Below are 15183 nucleotides of genomic sequence, written 5' to 3'. Positions count from 1 at the left end.
TAGATAGTAGATAGATAGATAGATAGATATAGATATAGATATAGATATAGATAGATGAATGGAGCTTACAATATAATTAATAGTAAATAAATAATATTTTTATCAATAAGTATATTCTCTCAACTCTTTAAATGTTGTTTTTACAAATTATAATATTAATGTCCGAAATATCCATCTAGTAGGAAATGAGTATAAAAACTCATAAAGCAAAAGAGTTTTGCATGTTATCCAAAAGATTGATGAATATACAGGAAAGAATCCAAATAGGAAAAGGAAAAACTACCGTAAAATTGGATGAGTGATGAATACTATTCCTCATCATAATCACACTAATTTTTGCAAGTTTGTACATTTATATTTTAGAATTAATTTTATACAGCTTTTTACAAATATAATAAATTATAGATATATTTTTACAAAGTTTAACTTTTATATGTTGTTCCTAAAAAAATCTCTGATATTTTCAAATATGTTCCTGACGTTAGGATTCGTAAGAAAAAATTAGTTAACCTTAGATAAAATACTTAATCCTAGCTAATTAATAAGGTGAATTGATCTTGTTATCCCTCTTTAATTAATAGTTGGAATTTTTATAGAGATATATTTGTGATAGCAAAAATGTCATTTTACTTATAAAATAAATAGTATTTTAACGGTAACAAATCAGATGGACATATTTAAAAATATTAGGGTTTTTGTGAAAACAACATATCAAAGTTGAATTTTGTATGAATATATTTGTAATTTATTATGTTTGTTGGAATTTTATGAAATTAACCCTATATTTTAATAGGTGTCTGTCCAATCCGGATTCATCTGCAGTTTGGCATTAAAAATAGGTGCTATATATGATTAAATCAAAGCCATGATAAATTCATGTGATAAGTTTAAGAGTGCATGCATGATTAAATCAAAGTCATTCACATTTCATGAGTGTAAAGTATAAATGATTTTCAACATCATGCAACCAACTCACTCGGTATTGGGAATAATGATGTTAATGGATACAGATATTTAAAATTTTATCTGAATCTGAATTCGAATTCAGTGAATTCGAATTCGAAGGGTGGGTATACACAATGCTAAACGAATATATCGAATACGGACATAAAAAAAATAAAAAAATTGACGGATTTGAATTCCAGTATGAATTTTATCTTTATTCGACCCAAATCTGAACCCGACCCAAACCAAATCCGAATTAACTTTTCATTACATAATATATATTTATTGATGCTATATTTGAACATGTATTTAAAAATTTTGTTCATTTAAAGATTATTATAACTATGCTAAATTTATTAACTTTTTAATATTAAAATTATAAGATGTAAGATTTATATTTTATATTTGGATTTATAAGTGGCATTTCTTAATTAACAAGTAAGAATCTTTTAGTAGAATAAAACTGAGTCAAATATTGTTCAGGTGGTATCTAATTCATATCCATATTCATATTTTTATATCGAATCCCAAATTAAATTTGGATTTAGATAATAGTTGGACACTAAAATTTAAATTCATATCAGATAAAAATAGATTAAGATACCGTCAAAGATACGGATATGAATCGAGTATTTAGTAATTTAAAATTTACTCAAAAATTAAGAAAAAATAAAAAGTTGAATTTTTTTTAAAAAAAGTGATGTCAAACATGGATTGAATGAGAATGTGACTTATCAAAAAAAAAAAAAAAAGTTCAGATACCCTACCTATCGAATATTCACTTTAATACCCTTTAGTTTTAACTTTCTCACTAATTTAACGAAAAAAAAAAAAATTTATAATAGAAAGATAAAAATGAAACAATATGGCACTAAATTGATACATTTTAAACCACACATTATTAAAGTGAAAAAGTGTGAAATTACATGGGTGGTATTTGAAGTTTTTCTTTTAAAATATATCAAAACTGGTATTGGCTTAAAAGAATCTCAATCTAGGTTCGGATCCGGAAAAAAAAAATAATGAATTCAAATTTGAATCCCAAACTCTAAAAAACGATTCTAACTCAGAGTCTGTATCCAAATCTAAATCCCGATCCAATAGTAAAATTCTAATTCGGATATTTCTCAAGAAGCAAAACCCATCTTCTATGCTTATTAAGATAGCTAACCTACAGAAACTCGCACAACTATATAAGCTTCAAAGAGAATCTTTAAATTGCGATTAAAAAATTTTTAAACTTAGATATTAAAAAACTGATTTAATTGAAATTAAATTTAATATATTAGTAACAACGAATTAAAACTCAATTACATAAGCAAAAAATTTGGCATAAGTTCAGTACTAATTTATTATTATATTNCTAACCTACAGAAACTCGCACAACTATATAAGCTTCAAAGAGAATCTTTAAATTGCGATTAAAAAATTTTTAAACTTAGATATTAAAAAACTGATTTAATTGAAATTAAATTTAATATATTAGTAACAACGAATTAAAACTCAATTACATAAGCAAAAAATTTGGCATAAGTTCAGTACTAATTTATTATTATATTATATTATATTTTATATAAAATAATGTTTAGCGCATTATATTTCGCTATGTGGTGCAATATTACAAGAATAATTCATTGCTCCGCATCTAAAATAAATTTTTTGAAATAGTTGCGTGCAGCGCACACCGTTAAAAGACTAATTATTTTACTAAAGAGTAATACTACTAATACACTCTAAGGTAGAATGTATATCTTACATTTATTTTATTTTAATGTCATTAATATTTTATTTATTATATCAAATTTTATTGTTAGTAAAATTTATTTGAATTTTTATCAATTTTAAAATAGAGATTAGATTTACATCTTTTATTATATCATACAAGAAAAAAAAATTATTAAAAATAATGTTATCTGTACATTTTAAAGCTATTAATGTTCGATGTTTCTTAATTTTCAAAACTTTTATATATTTAAAAAATACAAAATTTAAATAATATTTTTATTATTTTTTAATTAGTACGTGCCTACAAACAAAGGCCCCCGCACCATCCGGGTCCGAGTCGGAGTCCGACTCATGCACGAAATAAGAGACGGATGTACTCACGTGTTTTTTGACTAGGCTTTGTGTTGACAAAACCACCTCGCCACGATCCATCCCAGCTCACGCGAACCAATCATAAGAGAGCACACGGATCGCGTGCTTCTCTTAAAACAGTCTCATCCGTCTGATCTCGTCCCGCCCTCCATCCAAAAAGGCCAAAAAAACAAACCGTTCGCGTAACCGCCATTCCCACGTCACCAACACCACCGCCTTATAGTTAGTAATAATATAATAATAATAAAATAATAATAATAAAAATAAAAAGATAATAATAGCACCCCCACCACCCTCTCTCTCTCTATATATATATATGTAAACAAACCACACTTTTGCATATTATTATTGCAATAACACAATCGCTCGTGCTCTCTCTCTCTCTCTCTCTCTCTCTCTCGCTTTTGCTTCGAAAGTAAGTAAAAAAGTAGGTCGAAGGTCGGAAAAACCTAACCCTAACCCTAACCCTAAATTGTAGAGGGGGATGGCGCGGACGAAGCAGACGGCGCGGAAGTCGACGGGGGGGAAGGCGCCGCGGAAGCAGCTGGCGACGAAGGCGGCGCGGAAGTCGGCGCCGACGACGGGGGGGGTGAAGAAGCCGCACCGGTACCGGCCGGGGACGGTGGCGCTGCGGGAGATCCGCAAGTACCAGAAGAGCACGGAGCTGCTCATCCGGAAGCTGCCGTTCCAGCGCCTCGTCCGCGAGATCGCGCAGGACTTCAAGACGGACCTCCGCTTCCAGAGCCACGCCGTCCTCGCCCTCCAGGAGGCCGCCGAGGCCTACCTCGTCGGCCTCTTCGAGGACACCAACCTCTGCGCCATCCACGCCAAGCGCGTCACCATCATGCCCAAGGACATCCAGCTCGCCCGCCGCATCCGCGGTGAACGCGCCTGACCATCCATACCATCTCACTCAATTTCCAGTTTTTCTAATTTCTATTCTAGGTCTAGGTCTAGGTCTAGCCTAGCTTGCTTAAAATTAGACGATCATGAATCATGATGATAATATAATATATTATATTTCTCTTGTAATTTCTCTGGTTTTATTTGAACATTTAGTATTTGCTGAGAATTTTTTATTATGACTGGTCAAATTATCTCAAGTATCCACTGTAAACATTGATCTTATTTGAATATTATTTATTCAGTCGTTTTGTTCTTTTTCACCTGTGTGGTAGCTGTTTCTCTATGATTGCTTTTTTCTTACAAGTGTGATACCTGGAGAAAGTGTTACATAAATATGTCAATTTAGTGTGTAACAGGAAAATCCAATGCAGTTAGGGCATGTTTGGATCACGAGTGTAAATGTAAATAATGGAAAGCAAAATTGAATTATATGAGTGATTTTTTTTTTTTCTTTTAAGAAAGAGAAGAGGGACAGAAGATGAAAAGGAGGCGCCACACTAGCGCCGGGCGCGCTCTAGCTTTTCCTTTTTTAAGGGCCAAATATTTTCAGTTACATGGTGTACTAAAACACATCGTTCGGTGCATTGCGATTTTGTTTTGTACATGTCCACCGCGCTTGTGCGTGCACCGTTCGCCTCATATCGACCGCAATTTTGTTGAGTATGCGTGGTCCATGCACATCGTGAACCGCTTCCGGAGGGCACCGTAAGGGCACCGCGATAATATATCCCGCAAGTGCACCGTGATGACTTTTTAATTCCCGGCGGTTTATAAGATTTATCGACAAATTGAAGTTTAAAATAATAATTCTATATATAGTGTAATCAGTTGGGCAGGGAAAATTTAGTTCTGTGGTTTAAAGTGTATCAATTTAGTGTCAGATGGTTTCATTTTTATTTTTTTATTATTGATTCAATTAATTTTTTTCGTTAAATCAATAAAAAAAAACTAAAAGGTACTAACCTAAATATTTGATAAATTTAGGTAAAGTATCTAAAATTTTTTGTATATAATTTAACGAAATATTAACAAAAAAACTGACGAAAAGATAAAAATAAAATCAAGTAACTTGATACACTTTAAATCACGGCATTGAAATGAAAAGTGTGAAACCATAGAGATAGTATTTAAGGTTTATCCATATTATTAATAGTATGTCTTTTTTTGCTATCAAATTTCTAATTTTTTTTAGATCAATTCGTTTGATCATTTTTAATCATTAAATTAAATATTATAACTCAGTAAAAATTACTCAATTCTAATAAGACCATCAATTCTAAAAAAATAATATTATTTTAATTCCATAATTTTTTATTTAATAATTAAAAATTTAATAGTAAAACAAAATAAATACTATCAATAGTATTCCAGCCAGCTCTTATATCTACACTATACATAATTATATAAATATATTCGTTATAAATGTGAGTGTTAATAAACTCATTTTTTAACGTCAAAAAAGTATTTTCTTTGTCTTCTACAAAATAAGTAAATAAAAGATATTTTAAATTCTTCTTTCCTTTTTTTAATAATATGTTTTAATTAAATATTATTTTATTTTATTTTTACTATTTTAAGATTATCTTAATACCACATATATTAATATTTATTTAATTATTATATATCAAACTTTTTGTTCATCACATAATCTTTCATAATTTAAATGTAAGTTTAATAAATATTTAGATTAAAAAATTAAAATTTAATATTAAATTTTAAATTTAATAATTAAAAATTTAAAATAATACAAATTTACTAACCATTCACCTTCAATATTGTTTCATCCCCTAAGTATATGTAAAATGCTCTTTGCAATAAGCAAATCCTTTATATAGGATTGCTCTTTGCATACGATGATGATTGTATATGAGAAAGCCCAAATACATAAACCCGTCCCAAAAGAATCACAATGAAATTCTCACGAACATTGAAGGCTTTTTATGTATAAATATATATATAGATATATTTGCTAATCACCTTTGCAGCACAAATATTTACATACAAAACGAAACAAACAACCCTTAACCCCATATGTAATCCCTACAAACCCTAGATTCCGAACTACCAAACTACCCCGTAAACTCACGCGTTACCCTTCTTCTTCTTCACCTTCTTCGCCGCAGGGGACTTGATCGACTTCGGCTGCTTCGGCTTCGCCGGCGACACCGCCTTCCTCTTCGTCTTAATCACCGCCTTCTTCGGCGACTTCACAGCCCCCAAACTCTTCGTCTTTCGCACCGCAGAAGCTTCCTTCGGCTTCTGCTTCTCCGAAGCGCTTTTCTCCATTTTCGCTTCTTCCGATAGCTTGAACGAGGCCTTCACCTTCACGAGCTTCCCCTTCGCGGCGAAGCTCCTCAACTGGATGGAGAGGATCTTCCTGAAGTTCGCGGGGAGTTGCCCCTCGTGCTTCTCCTCAACGTGCTTCGCGATCGCTTGCGGGCTCGATCCGGTCCTGTCGCGGAGCGCTAGGATCGCTTCTTTGATCATCTACACGATCGATTCATCATCAAACCACAGGTTACGCCGATCATTCACAAGAAATTCAAATTCTGAGAGAGAGAAACGCTCGTGAAAACGAGATCGAGATGGATTTTGCGTACCTGGAAGTACGGGGGGTGAGAAGCCGCGGTGGGCTTCTGCTTCTGCTTCGCTGCTGCGGTGGGCATCGCGGTGGAGAAACGCAAACGAGGAAACGAGGCGTAGGGGTGATGCGATATATGCAAATGGAGTTCGAGGAGTGGGGCGGTATATATAGCGAGACGACGAGCTGTGATTGGTCGCAGCGGGGGGCACACGGATCGAGCGCTGTGAGGCTCCTGGACCGTCGAGATGGACGGTGGATGTTAAAGCTTACGAAGGAAGCCGTGGGAGGGGGTTTGGGGATTTGTGATTGGTTCGTATCGGGAGAGACCGTGGATACGGGTGCGGTTGCTCGGGCTCTAACTAATTCATCCTGACCGTTGATTTTAAGGGATCTCCTCTGCCGTATGATTAAGGTTCGGTGTGTGTGTGTGTTTGTTTGTTTTTTTTTGAGTGATACTCCACGAACGATAGTTAGGGAGGAATTCTACACTGTCACACTTGCACCACGTCATCAATAACAAACTAATCACATTCCTTCTTTTCAAACAAAAGTATAATAAAAATATTTTTTTACAATCATGATGGGACATATATTCTTAAAAGGATTAATTTGATTGATTTGTTACGCCACGTCACTAATATACCCGTTGCATTCTAGAATTTTTCATAGTTAGGAGGTTAACGAATACGGATACCAATAGTTTTATTCGGATTCAAATTCGAAAAGAGTAAATTTATTAATACTAAATAAATATAATTTTAAATATAGATATTAAAAATAAAAATTTGATAGATTTGAATTTGGGCATGAATTTTAATTGTATGCGATCCGAACCCGCCCGCCCGAATCCAACTCGCAACCGTATTTATTTTACATTATATATAATATGTATATATTATATAAATATTTGATACTATATTTAAATTTATACTTTAAAATTTTAAATTTAATGTAATATATTTTAAAATATTACAAAAAAAATGATTATTTTGGGTTCAGAGTTTTGGGTTTGGGCTTGAGTTCAAATTTTGAATTTTTGGGTCAAAATTTGGGTATGGATTTTTAAAATTTGACAGATATAGATTTTAAATTTTTTATCGGGTTCAGATTTGGATTTTTAAAATTCAACGGATTCGGATTCGATTTTGGATTTTGGATTTAGAGTCGGGTCCGGATTTGGATTTTTGAAAATCCGCCTTAAATCCAATCTGTTGACATTCCTAATTTAAGTAAATACATAATTTACCACAAAGTTTTTAAAAATAGTTATTTTTATGTAAATTTTAATCTTAAGTTTTGGCGTATATTTTTAAACTTTTTTTTAGTAGTGTTTGGTTCCATACAAAAGAGTCATAATAGTAGTTTTTGAGGTTTGAAAAATTATGTACTTCCATCCATTAAAATAGTTTTCAATAATAAAATCTTTTATATTATATTTAAAAAAAACTATTTTTTATTTTTTTTTTATTTTTGCTGAAAATAGAAGTTGAAAGTTGAAAGTTGAAACTGAAATTTTCTCTCTTCCATACCTTTCATGCAGATCAAATTTTGTCCATAATAATTTTTGCTCTATCCAATATTAATAACCATATATTTCTTTTTCATAACCTCTTTTTAAACTCAAAAACTATTCCTAATATTTTGTATGAAACTTTTCTTAATTAACATTCACTTGCATATTACTCTTTTGAATTATCCAAGAATATTGATTTAATTGTACACAACAAAGTTTTTTTTTAAAAAAAAAAGTAAACAAAATTATTTTTTTTCATTATTTTTCGACAATAAGTTATTCAAATTGACAATCAATACACCTAAACTTAAACTATGGAAAAATCTAATTTTGAACTTTTCAACAGTATTTACATAGTTTCAAGTGATATTAGAATTACCAATTTCTAATGTCCAATATAAAATAAGTTTCAGACTAACCGATCACACATGATACTAGGTAAATAATATAGCAAATTATAAAATTTAAAAGTATAAATAATATAAGTTATATTTGAATGGCGTCGATCGTCCTTCAAATAACTCATTTTTTTGAAATGATGTGGAAGGAATGATTCAATTCAATAAAAAATTTTAGCCTATCAAAACTTTAGTATAAATTTAGCAATCAATGTTATAGTCACGATAAAGTATAGAAAATTTTTATGTAAATATTTTTTTTTATTACTTTTTAAAATATATATTTAAAAATTTTATTGTTAAACCACGAGATACTAAAATAAAAGTGTGCGAAACTATAGTGTTAGTATTTAAATTTTTTTTTTTTTTTTTAAATTTGCTCCCTCCCACCTAAATTTCTAATCAACTCTTTTCCATTTTTACCCGCGAAAATGCTTTATCTACAAATCATCCTTTTCAGCGGTTAATTAATCTCAATCAACAGCTATTATCCTGAGCCAGGGGAGCGGGCCCCACTGCTCAGAAGCGTGTGAGAAAAATAAATAAAAGGAGAATTAAGAAAAAAGTGGAATGAAGAAAAAGAAAAGGAAATTTTCCGACACAATGGTGCTACGATCCACGAAGCTGGAGTAGGGCGAACAAGAAGAGGAGGAGGAGAATTAGGGTTTTGAGGAGATCCAATTCGCTCCTCTTCGATCATCAAGCTTCGCAGAGGTAAAATACCCAAATCTCTTCTCCAATAGCTAAATTGTGCCCTAAATTCGTTTGCTTCCTTTGTTATCTTCTTCGATTCCTCCATCTCTTCTAGTTGCAGCTTCTCAAAGGTAGTTTTGATGAGGATATTGATCCTAGAGCTAGTTTAATCTCAATTTCTGGGTTTTTGGGCGACGTTTTTGAGCTAGATATCGTGAATCCTTCATGGTTTTGTGTGTGTGTGTGTGTGTTAACCTAATGCTGCTTATTACTAAGTGGAGAGTGTAGTTCCGATGAGTTGCGCACTTCCTGAAGATGTTGCATCCATTTCATGTAATCTGATTATGTTGTGGATAGGTTTGTTGAACGCCAAAAAGGGATCTTGCTGCTATATTAGTACAAAGATGATATTTTCTCTCTATAACCAGCTAATTCAGTAATTTGGATGCGAGCAGAAGAGTCTTTTCTAGTGTTTCAGAGTCCCGATCACTGTAATTGTCCAGTGGGCTACTTCAGTAGATGGTGTTGGGCGATAAATGTCAAGAGACTTTGATTAAAGGGGGATTTCTACTATTCGAGTAATTTCAGAGGCCATGTCGCGGCAGCTAAAATGCAAATATGCGGAACTGAAGATCTAGTGGTCATTGATATGCAAAAATGTTGAGCTTTCCTTTTTTTTTTTTAACCAATTAAAGTGTTTAATGGCATATCAACCGAATGCTAGCTACGGTGAGTGGGTTTCGCTATATTATGAGTAGATGGTCTTTATCCTTATGTTATTTGCTTGCTAGAGAAGTGGTGAACTACACAGGTCATTGAGTAGTTCAACATGTATTCAGTTCCTACAGGTTATACTTCACTCAGTCTAAGGTCCCTGTGAAGTACAATGGCTTTCTCACCTATTTGCTAATTCCACTTATTCCCAAGTAAACAAAGAGTAATGCGTACATTGCTATCTATCCCTGTTAGAACGTGATTATATGTGGCTCACGGAGATCTAGAGAGCCAGTCACTTGAAACTTACGGTGACAGTAAATTTGGACAATAACTTGTGAGGATTGTTCTGTTACATCAGTTGTTATGATTTATCTGTAAAGTATTCAAATCCAAGATACAGTGTGTTTATTTAGCTGAGATATCTGAAAATTTTTATATCCTGGCTTTCTCTTTTTTCTTTTTCTTTTTTTTTTTCGGGTTCATCAGAACACACTTTGATTGGTCTTCTTTAGATGCTCTGTTGCTAAGAATTATCCTGCAATTTAATATTTATTAGTCACTTTTATACATCAATCACTTATAAACATGTTTAATGCTTGTTCACAATTTTATCTACTTTTCATGAGTGCTTTCCTGTCTGAAGTAGTTAGTGTTTTTTGCATAATATGTAGTGTTGTATCTACATATAGTTATAATCTTATAGTATTTGTTTCCATCTCTCTTTCATTCATTTTGCACAAACCCAAAACGTGGTCTTCCGCCATCTAACTTGTGATATGCTTTTGAAGAATTTTGTAGGCATCTGAAGTTTCGCACTCTGACTAAGCTGAAGTGTATGTGGAGGTTTGAAAATGGATGACAATGGACAAAGGGAGAGCAGTAGGCACAAGGCTGATCACTATAAGACAGCTCATGCGCAGGTATTGACAACACTAGTACTTGAGTGTATCTGGCTTCTTTGCTCTTTTTCTTCTCTTTGGTATAGTTATTCTATCTTGTATAGTCAGATAAAACAAGGAGCTTCTAGGTTCTAGTATGAATACCAAAGTGTTCTGTCCTTTTTGATTGAGTCTCTATCCTGTTTTAGTTTATCCTTTAAGTGTTCCTTTGTACTTCTTATTGATAGCATCAATTTTGGTTGATATTATAAATGAATCATTATCAGTCTACCTGTTAAGATGTCCAACCTTTCTTTTCCTTTTGTTCTTAGCTTTCTTTACTTCCTTAAACTGCCCACTAGTTTCTGCTTCCAACATACCTTAGCTTTACTCGAGAAAATAAAAAACGCCTTAGATAATGTAATCAGATTAGATTTTTTGTAACATGTAGTTTTATATTCCCTTCATAGCCAGATCTTATTCCAGTTAGCTCATCAAAGTTGAAATCTGACGTAATCCCTAATTACATACTGTTTACTTCATCCATTCTGCTAAATCCTAGTTAGCTAAATCCTACTTAGCTTCTTATATTGACAATTATGGATCTATATATCTCAGCAGTAAAACATTGTTGGTTAAATTTAGGATGGTTTCAGCTATACTTTGTAACTTGTTTGATTGTTTTGGATATACAGAATTGTTCATTGCAAGATTAAGAAAAAGTTATTACCTTTATTGCTGAGCAGTGCTAAACTGTAGGTAGTATAATAACAATTTTGTTGTTTCAAGGCTAGTCAAACGATTGGGTCCAGCATAGGTGGCCATTTGTTTTTATTTGACATTTATTGTACTTGTCTTTAGTTAGAACTGTAGAAGGTGATGTGTGGTTTAGATGCATTGTTACTTCTCCGTAGCCATGCCTTTCTAAGGTGACAATGGGAAACATAGCGTTGAATAGAATCTAGTTTTAGTTCATAGCAGCTTCCTTGTTTGACGCTGCACTTGGTGCTAACTGCTAACATGTTTTATCTCCCTTTGCTATTACAACTGGAAATATCTGAATAACATCCATAATGTTTTTTTGCTTCATATTCTTTTATTATATTTTGACGTATCACAGAACCTCATATTTGAAAAGAACCTAACCTCTGGCAACATAAATGATCAAGTATACTAGCAAATCTTCCGTTTTGACTCCCATGCATAAAGGCTTTTGAAAAGCAAAATCTTTTAAAAATGCTCACTAACAATGTTAATCCAACCTTCTGACTTGCATGTGAATAATTTTGGCTGATAAACAACACAGTCAGAACCACCAGCCAGATTTCTTCTGCCTTAAAATGTACTTCTAACTGCGGTCTCTTTTTTTATTGGTAACACAGTGGATGACGAATCAGAATCAGCTGAAGGAAAACATAAAGATCATGGCTCTCGTGGCCGAGCGGGACGAGGCCATTCGAGAACGCAACATAGCTCTTGCAGAGAAGAAAGCTGCACAGGCTGAGCGCGACATGGCATTCCTCCAGCGCGATGCTGCGATCACCGAGCGGAACACTGCCATCATCGAGCGCGACAATGCCCTCTCTGCCCTTCAATATGCTCGCGAGAACGGCGTGAATGGCAACAATTGTGGGCCCGAATGCTTCCCTCCTTCCCGTGGAGCAGCAAAGCACCACCACTACCAGCAGCAACCTCAATATTCCGATGGGTATTACAATGACCACGAAGCACTCCCCATGTCGACTGCTCCAGATGGCGATGCAGCAAAGTCGTCCCACAAGTCTAAGCGGGGGAGGAACGACCCCACCAAAGTTCAAGCTTCTGCTTCTCCATCCAAGAAACCGTCGAAGAAGAAGAGTAGAAAGGTCGGAGGCGAGCATTTCAATAACAAGCAGGTGACAGTCGCGAGGCTGGGGGCGAAGCACCATGAGTGGAAAGGTCAGGATCTGGGGCTGAACCAGGTAGTGTTTGATGAGTCGACGATGCCAGTACCCGTTTGCTCCTGCACGGGGAAGTATCAGCCCTGCTACAAGTGGGGGGACGGCGGGTGGCAGTCGGCCTGCTGCACCACAACGCTGTCCATGTACCCACTGCCGGTGATGCCCAACAAAAGGCACGCCCGCGTGGGCGGCCGCAAGATGAGCGGCAGTGTGTTCAAGAAGCTGATCAGCCGGCTGGCGGCAGAGGGGTACGATCTATCTATGCCAATCGACCTCAAAGACCACTGGGCTAAGCATGGGACGAATCGGTATATCACTATAAAATGATACGGCTCTTGGTTTAGGTTTATATTCAGAATGTGAGGAAGAAGAGGGAGCAAAGTTTCTACTATGAATTTCTTTTTCCTCCTGTTGAATAGTTAAAGCTTTTCAGAGAAGTTGTGTCTCAGTGACCTCTGAAAAGGTAAACTTTGTAGTGCTGGTTAATTTTTTGGGAAAATGGGTAGCATCTATGCCCTAAGTTGTGCATATTTTACATTTCAAGTGATGAAAATTAGTGGCTCAAATGATACTTCTGCATCATCAGGAAATAACTGAGTTGATTTTGCCGTCTGGGAAGTGGGTGTTCTAGGATTCCATGGAGTAGACCAGTCACTGAGATGCGATTGGTTATAATCAGAGGTGCCATGTTTAGTTATTTACTTATTAGAGATTGTTTGGTAACATTTAGGGGGCCGTTTCATTGAATGTAAATAGTGTGTAATTAGAAATGCATGCAGTAATTATAATTATATATATTTTATTATATTAGATGTAGTAGATTTTTTTTTTTTTTTTCGGAGAGAATGTAGTAGAAAATATTATAGTTATAAATAATTTGTTTTGTTATATATAGTTGAGAATGGTATTTATAAAGTTTATATAGTAGCCAGATTATCTCTTATGCTGAAAAAAAAAAAAATATTTAGAAGGTTATTAGAGAGATAAGCTTATTTTTTATTTATAGTTACTATTTTCAATTGGTGCAGTCGGAACGGTAGCCAATTTAAATGTTGTTTTAATTACTGCAGTTAAGCTCTTTTCATTCAGTTCCAAGTGCAGCCAATTGAGGTGTTATTATTTCACTTGCTTGGTGCAATTAAGTCTTTTCATGCAGTTTTAACTACAGTATTTTAATTGTATGTCTATCAAATCAAACGGATTTGAATTTGCATATAGTTATTATTGTAGTATATTTGCAACTACAGTTTGATGTATTTGAATCTAATTACTGTAGTTGGAAGTGCCCGAAATGGCTCAACTATTGCATTCGAAGAGAATCTATAAAACTATATGAATCTCCAATACTTTTGCCACGTGGCAATTTCTCCTTCACCCCCATCAACCTTTCTTTTGAACCGAATCGTCTCAACCTCTTTTTTGAACCGAACCATCTCTTTTAAGCTAAACCCAATTTCTCCTTTACCCTCATCAACCTCTCTTTTGAACCGAACCGTCTCTTTTAAGTTGAACCGTCTCTCTACTGCCTCTCTAAATCGAACCGCTTCTCTCTTCTCTCACTTCCCATATTTTGAACCGAACCGCTTCCTACGTAACCTCCGAACCGAACCAAACCGTCTCGCTCTCTCCCCATTTTGGTTTCTCAAACGGCAATGGCACTTCCTCTCCTTCCTATACGTTATTTCTTCTTCCCCTTCAGTTACAACATTTTTTCCCTCTCCCCTCATCCTCAACATCTCCGATCACCACATCCGCGTCAAGGCCCAGACCCAGCACCTCTCCTCCCCGCCGCGGACAGAGGCGACGGCCCAGCACCTCTCCTCCGCCTGAGCCTCCGCCTCCGCCTCCTCCACCACGCTGACAACGACGCCAACGTCGGGTGAGTCGAACTCTAACTCTAGCCCCCAACTCTTCTCTCTCGATCTCGGCCTCCATGTCGAAGATTTGCGAGTTTTTAATCCTCCTCACGTGTCAGTCTTTGCCCTAAAAACCCTATCATGTGTGATCTCTTCATTAATTTTTGTATCAATTTATGCTTTGTTTCTTGAATTTGTGCTTTGTATCAATTTATGCTTTGTTTCTTGATCCCTAATTCTCTTTTAGTTGAATTTAAGTCTTTTTATTATTATTATTTTTGTTTGCAGGTGTGAGATCGGAAACGATTTGCGCCATACATTGCCGATATATATCCTTTTCTAATTTGGGGTTCCAATTCATGAGGCAATGTATTTTCTTTCCTTTTTTTATTTGATTCCTTAATTAATGTGGCACGGTTTTAGGTTTTGGGGTTTATGTGATCACCATGGTTGCAGTTCATGTGGGTTTTAGGAATGATGCTTAAAAAACCGTGGTGATTGCCTAATTAGTGGTTCTCAAGAGTCCTTTTTAATGCATTTGTATATGTTTTAATTTGAAAAATTCGATATAAATGAGGCTGCGCTGCTTAAAACTAACATCTTGAAATGTGGAGGTTTTGGATTGGCTTAAAAATTGATATCTTGAAATGATATAT

The 15183-nt window shown here is 34.6% G+C and overlaps 3 protein-coding genes across 4 annotated transcripts; 2 read left to right on the top strand and 1 right to left on the bottom strand.

Annotated features, from left to right (window-relative positions):
- On the top strand, positions 3397 to 4208 carry LOC109714712 (histone H3.3). Its single transcript, XM_020239407.1, has one exon. It carries the CDS (start codon positions 3527 to 3529, stop codon positions 3935 to 3937), a length of 411 nt encoding a protein of 136 aa, XP_020094996.1. The 5' UTR covers positions 3397 to 3526; the 3' UTR covers positions 3938 to 4208.
- Positions 5831 to 6696, bottom strand: LOC109714018 (histone H1-like). Its single transcript, XM_020238396.1, has 2 exons — positions 6549 to 6696; positions 5831 to 6435 (listed from the first exon to the last, which is right to left on the bottom strand). The coding sequence occupies exons 1-2, from the start codon at positions 6612 to 6614 to the stop codon at positions 6031 to 6033; spliced, it is 471 nt and encodes a 156-aa protein (XP_020093985.1). The 5' UTR covers positions 6615 to 6696; the 3' UTR covers positions 5831 to 6030.
- Positions 8993 to 13462, top strand: LOC109714016 (barley B recombinant-like protein D). 2 transcript variants are annotated; one of them, XM_020238395.1, is made up of 3 exons: positions 8993 to 9157; positions 10652 to 10773; positions 12114 to 13462. In XM_020238395.1, the coding sequence occupies exons 2-3, from the start codon at positions 10705 to 10707 to the stop codon at positions 12996 to 12998; spliced, it is 954 nt and encodes a 317-aa protein (XP_020093984.1). In that variant the 5' UTR covers positions 8993 to 9157; positions 10652 to 10704; the 3' UTR covers positions 12999 to 13462. The 2 variants fall into 2 exon arrangements, with proteins under 2 accessions (XP_020093984.1, XP_020093983.1); XM_020238394.1 differs by having other exon boundaries at positions 8994 to 9157; positions 10642 to 10773.

The sequence above is a fragment of the Ananas comosus genome, linkage group 8 (genome assembly GCF_001540865.1).
Source record: "Ananas comosus cultivar F153 linkage group 8, ASM154086v1, whole genome shotgun sequence".
NCBI classification, from domain to species: Eukaryota; Viridiplantae; Streptophyta; class Magnoliopsida; order Poales; family Bromeliaceae; genus Ananas; species Ananas comosus.
This window is presented reverse-complemented; position numbering and strand designations above follow the sequence as displayed.

Excerpts from the sequence above, each read along its gene's own strand:
- LOC109714018 (XM_020238396.1), bottom strand. The coding sequence starts at position 6,614 with ATGCCCACCGCAGCAGCGAAGCAGAAGCAGAAGCCCACCGCGGCTTCT. Across the intron at positions 6,436-6,548 it reads CTCACCCCCCGTACTTCCAG|ATGATCAAAGAAGCGATCCT; the intron begins GTACGCAAAATC and ends TCGATCGTGTAG.
- LOC109714712 (XM_020239407.1), top strand. The coding sequence starts at position 3,527 with ATGGCGCGGACGAAGCAGACGGCGCGGAAGTCGACGGGGGGGAAGGCG.
- LOC109714016 (XM_020238395.1), top strand. The coding sequence starts at position 10,705 with ATGGATGACAATGGACAAAGGGAGAGCAGTAGGCACAAGGCTGATCAC. Across the intron at positions 10,774-12,113 it reads ATAAGACAGCTCATGCGCAG|TGGATGACGAATCAGAATCA; the intron begins GTATTGACAACA and ends TTGGTAACACAG.